The 14,740-nt window shown below is 49.5% G+C and overlaps 4 protein-coding genes across 4 annotated transcripts; 1 reads left to right on the forward strand and 3 right to left on the reverse strand.

The window, feature by feature from the left end:
• Positions 1 to 706: 706 nt before the first annotated feature.
• Positions 707 to 4,802, reverse strand: TRV_00516 (RanBP1 domain protein; the record flags this gene model as incomplete). Its single annotated transcript, XM_003025290.1, has 2 exons — positions 707 to 4,296; positions 4,433 to 4,802. 2 exons carry the CDS (start codon positions 4,800 to 4,802, stop codon positions 707 to 709), a joined length of 3,960 nt encoding a protein of 1,319 aa, XP_003025336.1.
• Positions 4,803 to 5,938: 1,136 nt separating this feature from the next.
• TRV_00517 (uncharacterized protein) lies at positions 5,939 to 6,591 on the reverse strand (the record flags this gene model as incomplete). The annotated part of the gene is made up of 3 exons (XM_003025291.1): positions 5,939 to 6,114; positions 6,179 to 6,398; positions 6,460 to 6,591. The coding sequence occupies 3 exons, from the start codon at positions 6,589 to 6,591 to the stop codon at positions 5,939 to 5,941; spliced, it is 528 nt and encodes a 175-aa protein (XP_003025337.1).
• Positions 6,592 to 7,011: 420 nt separating this feature from the next.
• TRV_00518 (uncharacterized protein) lies at positions 7,012 to 8,749 on the reverse strand (the record flags this gene model as incomplete). Its single annotated transcript, XM_003025292.1, has 2 exons — positions 7,012 to 7,231; positions 7,296 to 8,749. The coding sequence occupies 2 exons, from the start codon at positions 8,747 to 8,749 to the stop codon at positions 7,012 to 7,014; spliced, it is 1,674 nt and encodes a 557-aa protein (XP_003025338.1).
• A 2,335-nt stretch (positions 8,750 to 11,084) lies between these two features.
• TRV_00519 (SWI/SNF family DNA-dependent ATPase, putative) lies at positions 11,085 to 14,636 on the forward strand (the record flags this gene model as incomplete). The annotated part of the gene is made up of 2 exons (XM_003025293.1): positions 11,085 to 12,367; positions 12,419 to 14,636. Coding segments are annotated over 2 exons (3,501 nt in total), but the record flags the coding sequence as incomplete, so codon positions are not given.
• Between the last annotated feature and the right edge of the window lie 104 nt (positions 14,637 to 14,740).

Genomic DNA, 14,740 nt, shown 5'->3' on the forward strand with positions numbered 1-14,740 from the left:
GGGTGTAGGGATTCATATGATTGACATTTAATTGGTTGTTTAGGCACAGGCTGGAAGGCAGCATATGTACCTTTTTAACTATTAACCCAAAGTACAATGGTGGTAAGGGTGCAAAGAAATCTCCGATGTCTGTCTATGATGGCTCCCAGTATCATGCAGAAAAACTAGATTTGGGTCTTTATTAAAATGGAGGTAGGCCGGCATGTGGATGTGGGATTTGGGAAGTAAAAGGGTAAACGCTATGCTTGTAAATCGAGACCTGGGGTCAAAGGAGTAAACTGATTGGTGAAACCGAAGGGGGATAAAGTATGTGGGATGAATTTGAAGGAAAAGGGGAGATCAGGGGGACTAACATTCAGAGGTTAAAGGGGCGAGGAAACTTTTTTGAAAAGGCCCAACCATCATGATTGAAGAAAAGGAATAAACGGGACGGGGGTACATGCACGGATAAGGAGTAGAACCCATCACATCATATGTATTCCTTGCGTCAAATTGGACTGCAACAGCAAATATGGGTCAAACGTGGGACAGAGGAAATGAACAAGCAAACAGGGGTAACAAGTCCGATCAATGTCGTTCAGGTCAGATAGTACATTCAAAAATACAGAGGCAGGGTGAAAGTAGGGCATCAGTAGCAAAGGGAACCACATAAACCGCGTTAGCATAACCAGAGACTCCAGGGAAAAATCAAACTAGATGTATTGGTTTAATCTCTCTTCTTATGCTGTTCCATGGAATTTCTCAGCTCGCAGGCGCCTTCAGCGGTCTTCACACGAAGCAACCAATGCTGGAAGCCTGACTCGGAAGCAACAATAAACTGGACACCAGTGCCATTCTGCTTGTAGTCAATTTCAGGCATCAAGTTGGTGTTGAGGACAACAGAACCACTAGGGTCGGCACGGAGAAGAATTCGAGATTTCTTGTTTGTGCGGTGTTTGAGGATGCGGAGAACCCCGAGGCCCTTGACCTCCCATTGACCGTTGATGTGCTGGTAGGCACGAGAGCGGCATTCGAAGACTGCATCCTCATCCTCTTCACCAGGTCCGCTGCGAGTAAAGTCGACCTGTGCATGCTTCTCCACCTCATCACTTGGATCGTTGGTGGCGTCTGTATCAGACTGGGCTGGGCTGGGGTCGACAGATGTAGCTGCGGACAGTGGGAACGGAGACAAACCTGGCTGAGCGGAGGAATTGCCAGGTTTCAGGTGGCCGAATATGTTTGTTGTCGGTGGTGCGAGAGAGCTGTTGCTGGTCGGAGTTGGGGCGGACGAGGGGGTTGCAAAGACGCTAGTCGGTGCTGGCGCAGAGGTAGATGGAGGTGCGCCAAAGATATTAGATGGTGGCGGAGTAGAAGTAGGAGACGGAGCAGCGAAGATGCTGGTTGCCGGAGCAGAGCCGCTAGCTGCAGAACTCGAGGCGGATGATGGTGGTGCGCCGAAAATGTTGGAGGTTGTAGCTGGCTTGGACCCACCAGCGGAGGATGTAGATGTGAAAGAATTGCTGGCACCGAAGATATTAGATGACCCGCTAGGAGCAAGATTGGCGAAGATGGATGGTGTAGATGTTTTAGCCTTTGGTGGATCAATGGGAGATGGAGAACGGGTACTATCCAGGTCATTTGTGGAACCGGTGAGAGGGGTTAACGATCCAGCATTGAAAGGAGAACCAGTTCTCGAACCTCCCATGACAGAAGAAGCAAGCTCGTTAGCCTCATTGGCTAAAGATTTAGCCTCCTCGCGAAGCTCATCAGCCTGCACCTGGCGGATAGGTTGACCGTTCTCATCTCGCTGAATTCTGTCGAAAAGGCTACGACCACCGCCATTTGAAGTTGAGGGAGGAGAAACAGAAGGAGTAGTGGTCTTTTCTTCCTGCTTTTCAGCGTCAGTCGACTCCTCCTCTTCATCGGATTCTTCGCTTTCCTCGGAGCTAGCACCATCGGCATCGGCTTCAGCATCAGCTTCATCATCACCATCTGCAGCCGAAACACGAGATTTTTGAGCAACAAAGGAGTTGGCAAAGAGGGAGAGTGTTTTGGATGGAGTTGCTTCGCCAGCCTCGTCAGTTTTATCGTCGCTATCCTTTTCTTTGTTTGCATCGAACTTGGTCCGCTTGCCAGTCTTGTCGGATGAAGTAGAGTCCTCTTCTCCTGCGTCAGATGCTTTTCGTTTATGTGACACACCAGACGGCCCGGAAGGAGCTGCATCGGCATTCGATACAGAAGTTTTAGCAGCTGCCTGGGCACGCTCTCTCTCATACTCCGCATCGTAATCGGAGAAAGGTGGTAGTGGTTTGCACGGAAGCTTACTACCCGGGGTAGCTGGAATATATTGGGTCACGATGGGGTGAGGGTGGCCAATCAACTTGCGAAGCATGACATAACGACCGATGATAGGATCAAGGTCTTGACTCCAACAGTTCACAGAGGCAATCTCTTCTTGGAAGCTGGCATTGAGGGCAGAGAGACGCCAGAGACGAAGGAATTGCTCACGAACTTCTGGCGTAGCGTTCGGCGGGTATTCAGCTTCTGTAGGACGGAAGTTCACCATGGTAACTGAAGCTTCAAAGACGGTCTCAGTGGAAGCGTCTACATATTTTGGCTTTGGTGGAGCAGGAGCTTCAGCTGGGGCAGCTGGAGCAGGAACAGGAGCAGCTCCAAAGGTTGGTGATAACGGTTTAGAAGCACCTGAAGTGCCAGCATTCACAGAATTGGTGAACATTGGCTTTGGCTGGGTAACCGGGGGGATGTTGGTAGAGGCAGCAAACATTGGAGCAGACTGGGTAGGGTTTTTGTTTTCAGTCTGAGTTGCAGTAGGCTGTTGCTGAGCTTGAAAGATAGAGTTTGAGGAAGACGAGGCAAAGATAGAAGGAGTCTGTCCTCCAGTGGTAGCCGTAGCAGGCTTTGGACTCTCAGCTGGCTTGGTAGTCTGCCCGAAAAAGGAGAAGGCAGGCTGGGTGGTAGGCTGAGCTGTAGCTGTTGATGCTGCACCAAACAAAGGTTTAGAGGCGCTGGGAGTGGAAAACAAAGGAGGGGATTCCTTCGCTGGGGAGGTGACGGTTTCGGCCTTTGGTTGAGCAAGGTGACTGAAGATTGAACCGGTTTCTTTTGCTGGAGCAGGCGCAGCATCTGCCTTTGGCTGAGCTAGGTGGCCAAAGAGAGAGCCGGTTTCCTTCGTAGGGGAGGGAGTAGTATCAGGCTTTGGCTGGCCCAGGTTGCTGAAAATAGAGGAGGTTCCATTTGCGGCAGAAGCAGAAGCCGCTGAATTATTCGGCTGAGCTAGATGACTGAACAGCGAGCCACCCGAAGGAGCAGCAGAGAAAGAAGGATTTGCCCCAAAAATGCTGGGTGGTTTGGTGGTAGAGGCAGTGGTGGCTGGAGCAGCAGTGGTAGTGGTGGCCTGGGGAGCCTCAGTTGGCTTCTGCTGCCCAAACAAAGGAGTGGAGGCGGGAGTAGAAGCAGAAGCACCGAACATGAAATTACCAGAGCTGACAGCGGGAGCAGCCTTTGGTTCCTCGGGCTTAGAAGCACCAAACAAGGTCGAACTACCAGAAGATGCGGGCGGGGCAGGGGTACCGGCAGTTGGCTTGAAGGAGAATGCTGGAGTTCCAGCAGATGTGGTTGCGGGGGTTCCTCCCAGATTGAAGATAGATCCAGACCCAGTGGAAGGGGTCGAGAAGGTAGGTTTGAAGATAGGAGGGGCTGGAGCAGAGACATTAAACATGGCTTGACCAGCCGTAGACTTTGGACCATCTGGAGACATTTGCATTGCCTCACCACCACCAATAGACTTGGTAGGACTCGGCATTGTAGCAGAGCCAAAGATATTGGTAGGAGGGTTGTTGTTGTTGCTCTGTCCAAACATGTTCGGGCCAGCAGATGAGTTGAAAAGAGGCGCAGACGTGGTTGGCGTAGCACCAAAGAGAGGAGCACTGGTCTGCGCAGGAGCCTGTCCAAAGAAACCACTAGTTCCGTTTTGCTGATTTTCAGGTTTCTTGTTCTCGGGCTGAGAAGCTCCGGGGATATTGAACATGCTTCCTTTGAAGCCCTGGAAACCGGTGTTCTGGTTGGAGCTCATGTTGCTGAACGGATTGCTTACTTGCTGAGCGTTGTTTGATGAGAAATCGAAAGAAGGGGGTGCGGAAGTAGTCTGGCTACCGAAGAGCTTAAAAGTGCCGGGAGTGTTGCTTTGATTGTTATCAAAGCTAGAGGATGCAGACGGTATGTTGTTTGAGGTTCCTGTGGCTGTGGCAGGCCGTGAGAAGCCCTGGGATTGTCCGAAAGTGAATCCGTTTGACGGAGCTGTGAAAGCAGATGAAGAAGTTGTATCCGTACCCACAGAACTGAAAGGATTCGCGGCTGGCTGTGGAAGACTGGGGGAACCGACTCGAGTTCTTCGTTCTCGGGCAGCCTTGATTCTAAGGTGACGTCAACTTGCTGGTTCGAAGAATAACGAAGATATTAAGACGACTTGTGAATGAAGATGGAAAACGGGGTGATGTTGAACTTGAGCTTGGACTTGAGCCTGAGCTTTGAGACAGCTGGTGAAAGGGCAGTTCTTTGGCAGATGTCAAGGACAAGGAGTTTGATATCGGCGCAAGCAGCAGGTAAAATATATAGACCCAGCCTGCAACACAGGACAAGCACACAGGACGAGGACAGACTGAGACTTCATCGAGGGGGCTGGATAGGACAGCGTATACAAAGAGAGGGGAACAGGCAATACAAAGCTTTGTTGTCTCTCCATCTTCATTGTGTGCTGGGTGCTGGTGGTGATATTGAAGCCGAATGTGTGTTGTTGGTATCATCAATAGCAGCAGTCCTCGCCCAGCCACCACAGAAGCAGAGAAACGTCATAAAAGAGACAGAAAGACACTATGAAAGGTACAAAAGATACACTCTACTTACTTTCTGTTGGCTATCTGAGCCGCTGTCGCCCGCTTGGGCGCATCGTTGGAAGACATTTCTGGCTCGAATCCTCTATCCGGTCCCCCTTGTGTCGTTGGAGCTCGTTTCATTGACTCTATAGCGACCAAGCAAGCAAGCTGGCTGGCCAGACTCTCTATCGAGTTCTCTCACCGGCGGACCCTTCTAACACAGCAGCGTCATGAACCGCCGCCGCCGCGAAGGGGTATGGTGTGTCTCGTGTATTTATCCCAGCCTCTTCAGGCGCAGGATGTCTCCCAGCCAACGACTTTTATTTCACTTTTTTTTAATCAACGCGAGCGAGGATGCGCAACGAGAACGGCAGGACAAGGAGAATCGACAATATCCCGGGCGTAAGCAGGTGTTTCCTCGATGTCTCGAGCTGGTCAAACCGCGACAGGACGAGAGAGAAGTCGGCGCATCGACGGCGACGCGGACGAGAGCGAGTGCAGTTTTCGTGCAGTTTTCTCTTTTCTACCAGTCGCAAACGCCGTGACCCAGAGAGGAAAAAAGCTTAGTCATCCAGTGGACAGCTTTTTTTTTTTTTTTTTTTTTTTCTCTCTTCTTTTTAATTAGTTAGGCTTCAGTCGTGTCAGTGAGAAAGTTGATTTAAGGCAGGCGACAGTGAGGTCAGGATGGAGGAGATTTGGAATGTGTTATATAGCGTGGTAGAGAATCAGAGATAGAGACACTGGATATACATGTCTCTGGCGGCAGAGACAGAGACAGGAGAAACAAGTCTAAGATGGATATTATATTGATGATAATGTACAGAGGAAGAACTCCCGGCTCAGGAGGATATACACAGCCTATAATATCCACCAGCACATCACATTCCGTCGTCTATAGAACAGATCCTCCTTCTCCAGCATGGGTTCTCCGCTCCGGAGTATAATTGCTGAGATTGCCTGGGGCGTGTCATCCTCCTCGGTCCTCAGGCTATATCGCCCATTTTTATCGTTCGTCGTGAAATATATAAAAAAAAAAAAAGCAGGTCGGAAAGCAACAGGCAGAGTATTTACAACTTGGCCTTGACGCCGGTGTTGGCCTTGGCCTTGCTGAGGATAGGCTCGATCTTCATGGCCTTCATGGCGTTGCCGCGGATCTTGAGCTTACCGCCCATGAAGAGACGCTGGGCGTTGGCGGTGCCAGCGACGAGGCCGGCGAAGTCCTTCTCGGACAGGACGAGGGTGACTACAGGTTTGTTAGCACTTGAGGGCTTGCGATTCCTGTGCGTATGCGAATGTTTTCAGCTCACCATCGGCCTTGCCGCCCTCTGGAGCAGCGCCCTTGCAGGCGACACCGTCCTTCTTGAAGTCGAGGTACCAGCTCTCGGTGGCGCCAGCCTCGTTGGTGAGGGTGAAGGCGAAGATGCCCTGGGCAGCCTTGATGGCGGCCTCGCGCTCCTTGGGGTTGGCCTTGAGCGTGTCGTTGATCAGGTCAAAGGCAGCGGAAGAAGGGAAAGAGTCTGGTGGTTCCTTCGTCAGTATGTATGATGAAGTTTCAGCCAGGCGGCTCGTCCAGGCATAGTAAACTCACCGATCTTGACAGACATGATGGCGGTAGCTGGGAGATGCTGCTTGGGATAGAAGAGTCCTGTGTCTGTACGGTCGAGAGCTGGAGCTGTGGGAGATGTCGAGAGGAGGCGAGGAGAGAAGGCGGAGGAAGCATCTTATAGTTATGGGGCCTCCGTCGTTTTTCCCCGTAACAGCAAAAGGCCCGAGGAGATCGCGTGCATGTGAAAGTCGTGAAAGTCGTGAAAGTCGATCTTCCTCTGCTTATTCTGGTGTCTCTCCCATGTCGCATGTTCGTTTCTTCTCGCCGAGGGAAAATATACACATGAGACGATAGATTCTGCATGTTGATCGCTGTGGTCAGCTACTCAATAACTGGCTGGAGCTCATGTCTACTCGTTGGTTAGGTACCCGTGGCTGGCAACAATGAACCAATATATAGAAGCTAGCAACAAGCATAATGATATAATAATAACTAAATAACTAGATATAGATAAATAGATTTAGCATACATGCTCAAGAATATAAAGACAGTCAGCCCTCGTCGTCGTCGTTAATAGTTACTCCAGATTTCCCCTTATTTCCCTTTTCCGCCCCCAAGAAAAACAGCCGAGGTTCCCCAGACGCTCTCGGATGCTGCAACTCCCACCACACCAGAAGCCACAAGGTACCTCAGTAGAAACATAAAAAAGGGTCGTAAAGAATGGCCGTTATAAACATAAAAGTAAAATAAAACAAAAAAAGAAGCGCGGCAGAGGGGTAAGAAAAATGAAAAGAATAAAAGACAGAAGAAGGGCCTAGAAAGCCCTGACACGCAGGACTGAAGCCCTCAGTAACCGTCTCATATGCTCTGGTCCACACCCCAACAGCTCTCTTGTTCGGTCCGTGGCCTTCTGCAGCTGAACTTGGCCATACCCGATCTTGGAACCAGCTCCAGTTCCTGAGCCAGCCGAGACTGTCGATCCCGATCCAACAGTCGATATGGCTTTGCCTCTTCCCCACAGGCGGATGCTGCTGCCAGTCTTGTTTCGACGGCCTTTCTTGCGTCGTCCGGCTTCTTCGAGGACAAGTCGTTGTAGCTGCTTGATTTCCATACCAGCTGCGCTCAAGACAAGAGGGACATCCATCACTTCGACTTCCTTAGTTGCCACGCTCTTCTGGCCCGGGGGTGGTGGTGACGGTGAGGGCTTTGCCTTCTTTGGTGACGGGGCCAGCGGTGCCAGGGCATCATCCCATGTCCCTGAGCGTAGCGTTGTGGCTTCAAAGTTGATCTCGCGCAGGGCATTACGGTGGTTGCGAATAAAGGATGACACCTGGGATGCATCAACATGGACGTTCTCGATCTCTAGCCTATGCAGGGATGGGAAGATAAGTGCCTTGACTCGTTTTGGCTGTGCAGATGAGAATTGATTCTGCTTGTTTGTCGTCAGACATGGCTCCGTCGACAGAGACAGTGGAGATGGACCCCTTGCGCCAAGCCAGCGGAACTTGAGCCTCTTCAGCAGCGGGAAGCACTGGAGGTATGAATCTAGAAATTTCAGATGGTCCGTTGGTTCACCTCCACTGTACGGAAAGGCATCCATCTCGATATGAAGATCGGTTATCCGTCTCCAGCGTTTGCATGAGGCAGGAGACGTACCAATTCCTACAGCGGTTGGTCGCAAGTAGAGCAAAGCCCCCGGATGCATGGGAAGAAGAGTTAAAGAGGCCAGACACGGCAGTGGGCTGTGCTCCACAGCGCAGCGTATAGAGATCAGTGCATAGTCTACCACACTACGACGGTAGCGGTGGGGGGCAGACTGGTTCGGACAGGACAGAGTAAGCTTGGTGAGGCCATCCAGTGCTTTGAACGCACGTATAAAAGAGCCGATGTTCGTGGCTGCATGGAAGAGCGGAGGGTACTGCTTTGTCAGTAGATCAGTCATTTCCCATGTCCCATACTTTGGTCCACTCAGTCGTGATGAAAATGGCGATGATGGGTAGACCTGTGGCGTATAGACAAAAGTTTGCTCTTCTCCAGTATTAGGATCTAGGAGTGGCGGCAGAAAAGTTGATGGTGAGTGTGAGATAGTCAGTTTCAAAGATTTAACATGTCTTCCAATGCGCTCCAGGGCATCCATGCGAGCTGGTCGGGTAAATGTGCTACTTCGAAAGGAGACATTGAGCTCAGAGAATAGTATCGGTTCAACATGGACGCTGAAGTCATGGCAGACCAGCCGCAGGTTGGCGAGATCCTCCTTCGACACCTGGGATAGGAATGCATCTCTTGTCAAGTCTGTAGACCAGAAACGAATAAAAGATGCACTTGGTAGCATTTTTTCCTTATTTCTCCCCTTCCTTTCCTTTCACTGGCAGACTCTCTGCTTGAGGGTTAAGAATTAATGCAATTACCGTTGGTTGTAATTCACCTTTGAACACGTCAGTTGCATGCGGTTCCTGGCGAGGGATCATGCGCAAAAGCACCTACCACTTGGACCTGCAGGTATCAAACCAGAGTAAATATAGTCCCGTTGCTCCTTGATCGTAAATCCTCAGTGTTTCAATGTCATGACAGTCATTAAATTCATAAATATATCAGGAGTATGCCAGATACTCCTTTGCCATCGATATAGATGTAGTATCATATATAAAACAAATTCGGAAAGGGAGGAGAAAAAAGAGGGAAAAAAGGGAAAATGTTTCGAATATGCAACGAAACATCTTTCCGAGGGCGGGGAAGGGGGAGAAGCACGGGCGGACCCATCCGGAATGCACTGTCTGCATATTTTGCACTTGGCCTGGTCCAGTTGCCTTGGAGCAACGCGCCCATGGTTGGTCTAGCGATCAGCAAAGCTACACTGGTTGCCAGGGCGAAGGTTCGAGGTGCAGCAGAAGCGCGAGAATATCGCGAGCACGGAACGACGGTGAAACGTCTCTTGGCGCTTATTGGTCGAGCGTATACGAGGCGCGGTTGACTGAGTTTGAACAAGGACGTTGATGTTGACGCAAGGGCGGAATAGACGCGACACCGCGTTAAGTGGTTGCAGCCGTTAACGCGGATGAACACGGCCGAGCATCGCGCCGGCGAGAAGGATGCAATTTATCTCTGCTCCATCTTTGATAAGGTGTACAGAGTACTCCGTACGGAGTAGTGCTGAACATTGTGTCCGACCTTATAGGGAATATCGTATCGTTATCATATGATTGAGCTGGCCCGGTTCAGCAGCGGTGATCGTAACAGCCAGTCCTACCTACATAATAGGTCTTGCTGTTCTTCACGCGATCGACGGTTCCACCAGTCGGCGTGTTCCGTAAGCCTCACCAAGGAATCCAATCCGGAATTCCAGCATCCAGCTATCCCACGGTTGTACAGCTCTCATTCCATCTGGCCTCGACCAAGAATAACAGGAATCATGTCGTTAAACGCGACGAAATCTTTGATGTTGTCTCCTTTTCCCTTTTGGGATGAGATTGGATGGACGCGGTGGGACAAACTTTAAGGGTAGCACGTGATAAGGCCATGTCTTACCTAATATTCTTTCGGGAGCTTACTAATTAATGACTAAGCACACTCTTTACCCCTGGAAACCTTCTTGAGAACCTTGTTATTTGATAGATCAAACAATTTGATATTCGGAGGCGGTTCAAAGGTAACTGGAAATGCTATTGGGTTGGATATGCTGAGCGAGTGGCTATTTCGAAGCTTGGATATGGTTATCATTCATATCTGGTAGAAATTGATATCTGAATGATGACATCATTGCTTTGTTCAATACTCTCGTCTATTCGAACTAAAGTCCTCCGTTTATATGTGTTCGGAGAAAGATCGGCAACATGAAAAATATGGCTTCCTTTCTCGGCACGTAAAGTCTCGAGGGAATTATATATGCGCATGTGTATGTATGTGTGTGTCTTTGCTTTAATAAGTACCCGTATCAGCCATAGTAGTAGCTTGTGCAGTGTCACTTGTTACTATGCTGTCGAAGAGTCAGCATTGCTGAATAAAATCATCACTTCCGCCATCCAGTTAGTTATTCCACCATAGTACAAATGATCAGGCGATACAGAGAAGCCACCCACAGCCATTTAAAATGTCAAAAGGTGTCAAAAAGTGCCAAATGTGCTACTGGGAACTGTCCTCTGCTTAGTCATCTTACATACTTTCAACGCCCGCCAGACATTTTGAGGATTTCGAGCCAAAAACCAAAGAAATCCAACAAAAGAAAAAGAAAAAGAAAAAAATGGAAAAAAAAAAAATTAAAAATAAAAATAATTAAATAATAAAATATAATAAATGTTAAAAAGATTTCATCATCGATGATGAGCTGACGATGTCATTTTATGACAGGCCAGCAGGTTTGTGAGGGCCATCCACACAGATATTCCAGACATTCCAAAGGTTTGGCCTGAAACACGCTGGATAGTGAACTTTCTGTATGCGAAATCATCTAATTGTCCATCGTGTCTAGGACCCGAGCTAAGTGACGGCTGGTCCAGCGAGTCGCCCGCTTGATACGCTGATGACCAACATTGGAATTTGAGCCGCATATTACCCTGTGGTGTGTATGGCTGAGGCGATACGCCGGAAAGAGGCGCATAAAGGAACCAGGATCTTTGACTGCTTGCAGCTGAGATAAGATCTCTCGTTGCGGAGTCCACTCCGTCCAACAGATGGACTCAGGCGAGATTGAGGACATGCTTTCATGGTCGGATTCAGAGGACGAGACCACTTTCAGCTATAACCACACCCCAGCTGGAAGCCATCGAGCGCCGTCCCCGCTGCCACCGACTACCAGCACCACAACCCAGCACAGAACAGCACATCAGGCCTCTTCCTCGTCTTCCTCTTCCTCGTCTCGCCTGTCTGTAGCCGCCATGGAAGCTGGTCCTTCACGAAAACGGCCTCGAGCGCCTTCGTCGCCCAACACTTCCTCTGCTCTACTCCACGACTCGAAAACCCGTCGACAGGCCTCTCCTCAACGAAACACTGGTCCTTCCAACCAGCCTGCTTCCGCTACTGCTCCCGACCCTGATCTGCTTGGTTTCTTTGGTATAGACGAAGATGATGAATTCATCGCACTCGAGGAGGAGCAGCGCAAAGCTGAGGCCTGGCTTAAAGAACGGCGGGAACAAGAGCGCAGAGACGAAGAGTTTGCTCGCACTTTGCAGGAGACCTGGGATGAGACAATACATAATTCATCAAGATCTGATGAACAGGATGAAATTGTATTTCGGCCTCCTCCACCTCCTGCTCCAGCAGCGATGCTTCAGCGGCATAACCCAACACCGATTCAGGGATATACTCCGCCGCATTTCACTCCACAACCACAACTGGGAAGACATGCATCAACACCTGGTCCTATGAGCGAACAGGCAAGGCCAGTGCTCCCTCCGCTTGGGCCTGCGTCAGCATCTAGGTCGTCATCGGGTTTCCCGGTTCCTTCGCGAAGCAGTATCTTTGAGAGAAAAGACGCCAGCAATTCCGCAAGCTCCTGGCAGAAAACCAGCTTTGGCGGCCGCTCGTTTGGGCCCGGATTCTCACAAAATACTGCCTCAAGGAGTAAAGAACCCTGGCGTGCCAATTCAAATAATTATATAGAGTTGAGCAGTGATAGCGATGCGGAGGATTCCTCGAATTCATTCCCGAATCGGGCTCCGTCCCGGGCGGTCGGCAACAGTCCTAGGGCCATGTATATTGCCCCAACCTACAAGGGAAATCCATACGGAAATTCAAGTGTTGCGGGATCTAGCGAACGACTCCCGGGAGTTCACAGTCTTGGACAGATGTTTGGTCAGGGCCTAAGAACCTTTGACTTTAATAGAAGTCTAGAAGAATTAAACTATCCACCTTCCCTGAGACCATTTATGACCAACCAATGCCCACCAGGCTGCCTTTGTGGAAGGGAAGCATCGCATACCTATTTATCTGCGAAGTCACAGATCGATAGCTTACGGTAAGCCAATATTGTAACAATCTAGCGTGCTACTATGACTAATGACAATAGGGAAATGTACGCCGTTGACGGGATGACTCCCGATGAAATGAAAAAGGAGCTCAAGTCTCTCCTCGAGAACATTCGTCCAGACCAAGAACTCGACCTCAACCGTGAAGGGACTCCAGAAGCGCTCAAATTCCCACTTATGGAGCACCAGAAACTGGGGCTAGCCTGGATGAGATCAATGGAAGAAGGCTCCAACAAGGGAGGAATCCTCGCGGATGACATGGGCCTTGGGAAGACGATCCAGGCACTGGCTTTGATGGTCTCTCGGCTCAGTACCGACCCTGCGCGCAAGACAAACCTTATCATCGCCCCGGTTGCTTTGATTCAACAGTGGAAGCGTGAAATTAACCGCATGTTGAAGCCAGGTTCTCAGCACCAGCTCTCTGTCTTCATCTTGCACGGAGAGCGCCGTTCAGTCAAATTTCAGGATTTGCGGCGTTACGATGTTGTCTTGACTACGTTTGGCACTTTGGCATCTGAACTCAAGCGTAAGGAACAGTGGATGAAATTCAAAAAGGAAAATCCAATCGCTTATCAGAATCTCTCTATTTCACCCCTGGATGATATGCCACTACTAGGTGAAAGCAGCAAGTGGTACCGAATCATCATTGATGAAGCACAGTGTATTAAGAACCGCGGTACGAAGAGTGCTCAGGCATGCTATGAGCTCCAATCGATCTACAGGTGGTGTATGAGTGGCACTCCAATGATGAACAACGTGCAAGAGCTCTACTCCTTGATATGCTTCCTCCGCATTGGACCGTACAACAAGCTCGAGAGGTTCAATAGCACATTTACAAGACCTTTGAAAAATGATACAAACGCGGTCCAAAGTACGGCTATGAAAAAGCTCCAGGCTATTCTCAAAGCAATCCTCCTCCGCCGCACCAAATCGTCCAAAATCGATGGAAAACCGATTCTTCAACTCCCACCTCGTGTCACTGAAAAAGTGCATACTATCTTCAGCTCAGATGAGCAGGAATTCTACCAGGCTCTTGAAACTCAGTCACAACTTCAGTTTAATAGATATCTCCAGGCTGGCACTGTTGGGAGAAATTATTCAAATGTGCTTGTTTTACTATTGCGATTGCGCCAGGCTTGCTGCCATCCGCATCTAATTAATGATTTCGCAGTCAATCTTGTCACCAATTCAGGAGAAATTGACCTCATTGCCAACGCAAAAAGGCTTGACAATACCGTCGTTGAACGACTCAAGTCACAAGAAGCTTTGGAATGTCCGGTTTGCATAGACGTGGCTGAAAACGCGGTTATCTTCTTTCCTTGTGGTCACAGCACCTGTGCAGAGTGCTTTGCAAGGATCTCAGATCCCGCGCAAGGGTTGATGCAGGGCAATGATGGGACGATAGAGGTAAATTGTCCTTCCTGTCGGGCCAAGATTGACCCCAAGAAGGTTACAGACTATGCATCCTTCCAGAAAGTCCATGTCTCGGGTGAAAACACGACTGCTGAAGATGGAAAATCTGGTAGCCAAGCTGATGATACGGCAGATAGCGACAGCGACAGCGATGATGATAACAGAGGCACGCTCAATGGCTTCATCGTCCGGGATAAAGACGAGGAAAGGCGGAAAAAGGGCAAAGGGAAAGCCAAACCTAAGAAAACTCTTGCTGAGTTGAAAAAGGACGCCCAGCGTAATATCAAGGCCAAACGCAAATACCTTCGCACCCTTGATAAGCGATGGGAAACCAGTGCTAAAGTCGATAAGACAATTGAGATTCTACAATCACTACGTGATTCAGGGGATGAGAAGACTATCATATTCAGCCAGTTTACTTCCCTTCTTGACCTTATCGAGGTTCCTATCAACCGACGAGGCTGGAACTACCGCCGTTATGATGGCAGTATGAAACCAGCAGACCGCAACGACTCTGTCCTCGACTTTACCGATAACCCGGACTGCCGTATCATGCTTGTCTCGCTCAAAGCTGGTAACTCTGGACTTAATCTTGTTGCTGCCTCGCAAGTTATTATCCTTGATCCTTTCTGGAACCCATATATTGAGGACCAGGCCATTGATCGTGCTCATCGTATTGGGCAATTGAGACCTGTTATGGTCCATAGACTTTTGATTGAAAACACAGTCGAAGACCGAATTATTGCTCTCCAAGATAAGAAGAGACAGATTATAGAGGGCGCTCTAGACGAAAAAGCAAGCTCTAAAGTTGGCAGGCTGGGTGTCCAGGAATTGAACTTCCTATTCGTAAGTGCATCCACTGTTTGCTTTGGTAACCTCATATTCCTCCCACTGACGGTTTCATCCCTTTCTAGAACGGCCATCAGTAGCTCTTTCTTTCCTTTTTCCCC

Source organism: Trichophyton verrucosum, assembly GCF_000151505.1.
Source record: "Trichophyton verrucosum HKI 0517 chromosome Unknown contig00037_1.f1.exp, whole genome shotgun sequence".
In the NCBI taxonomy this organism is placed as follows: Eukaryota; Fungi; Ascomycota; class Eurotiomycetes; order Onygenales; family Arthrodermataceae; genus Trichophyton; species Trichophyton verrucosum.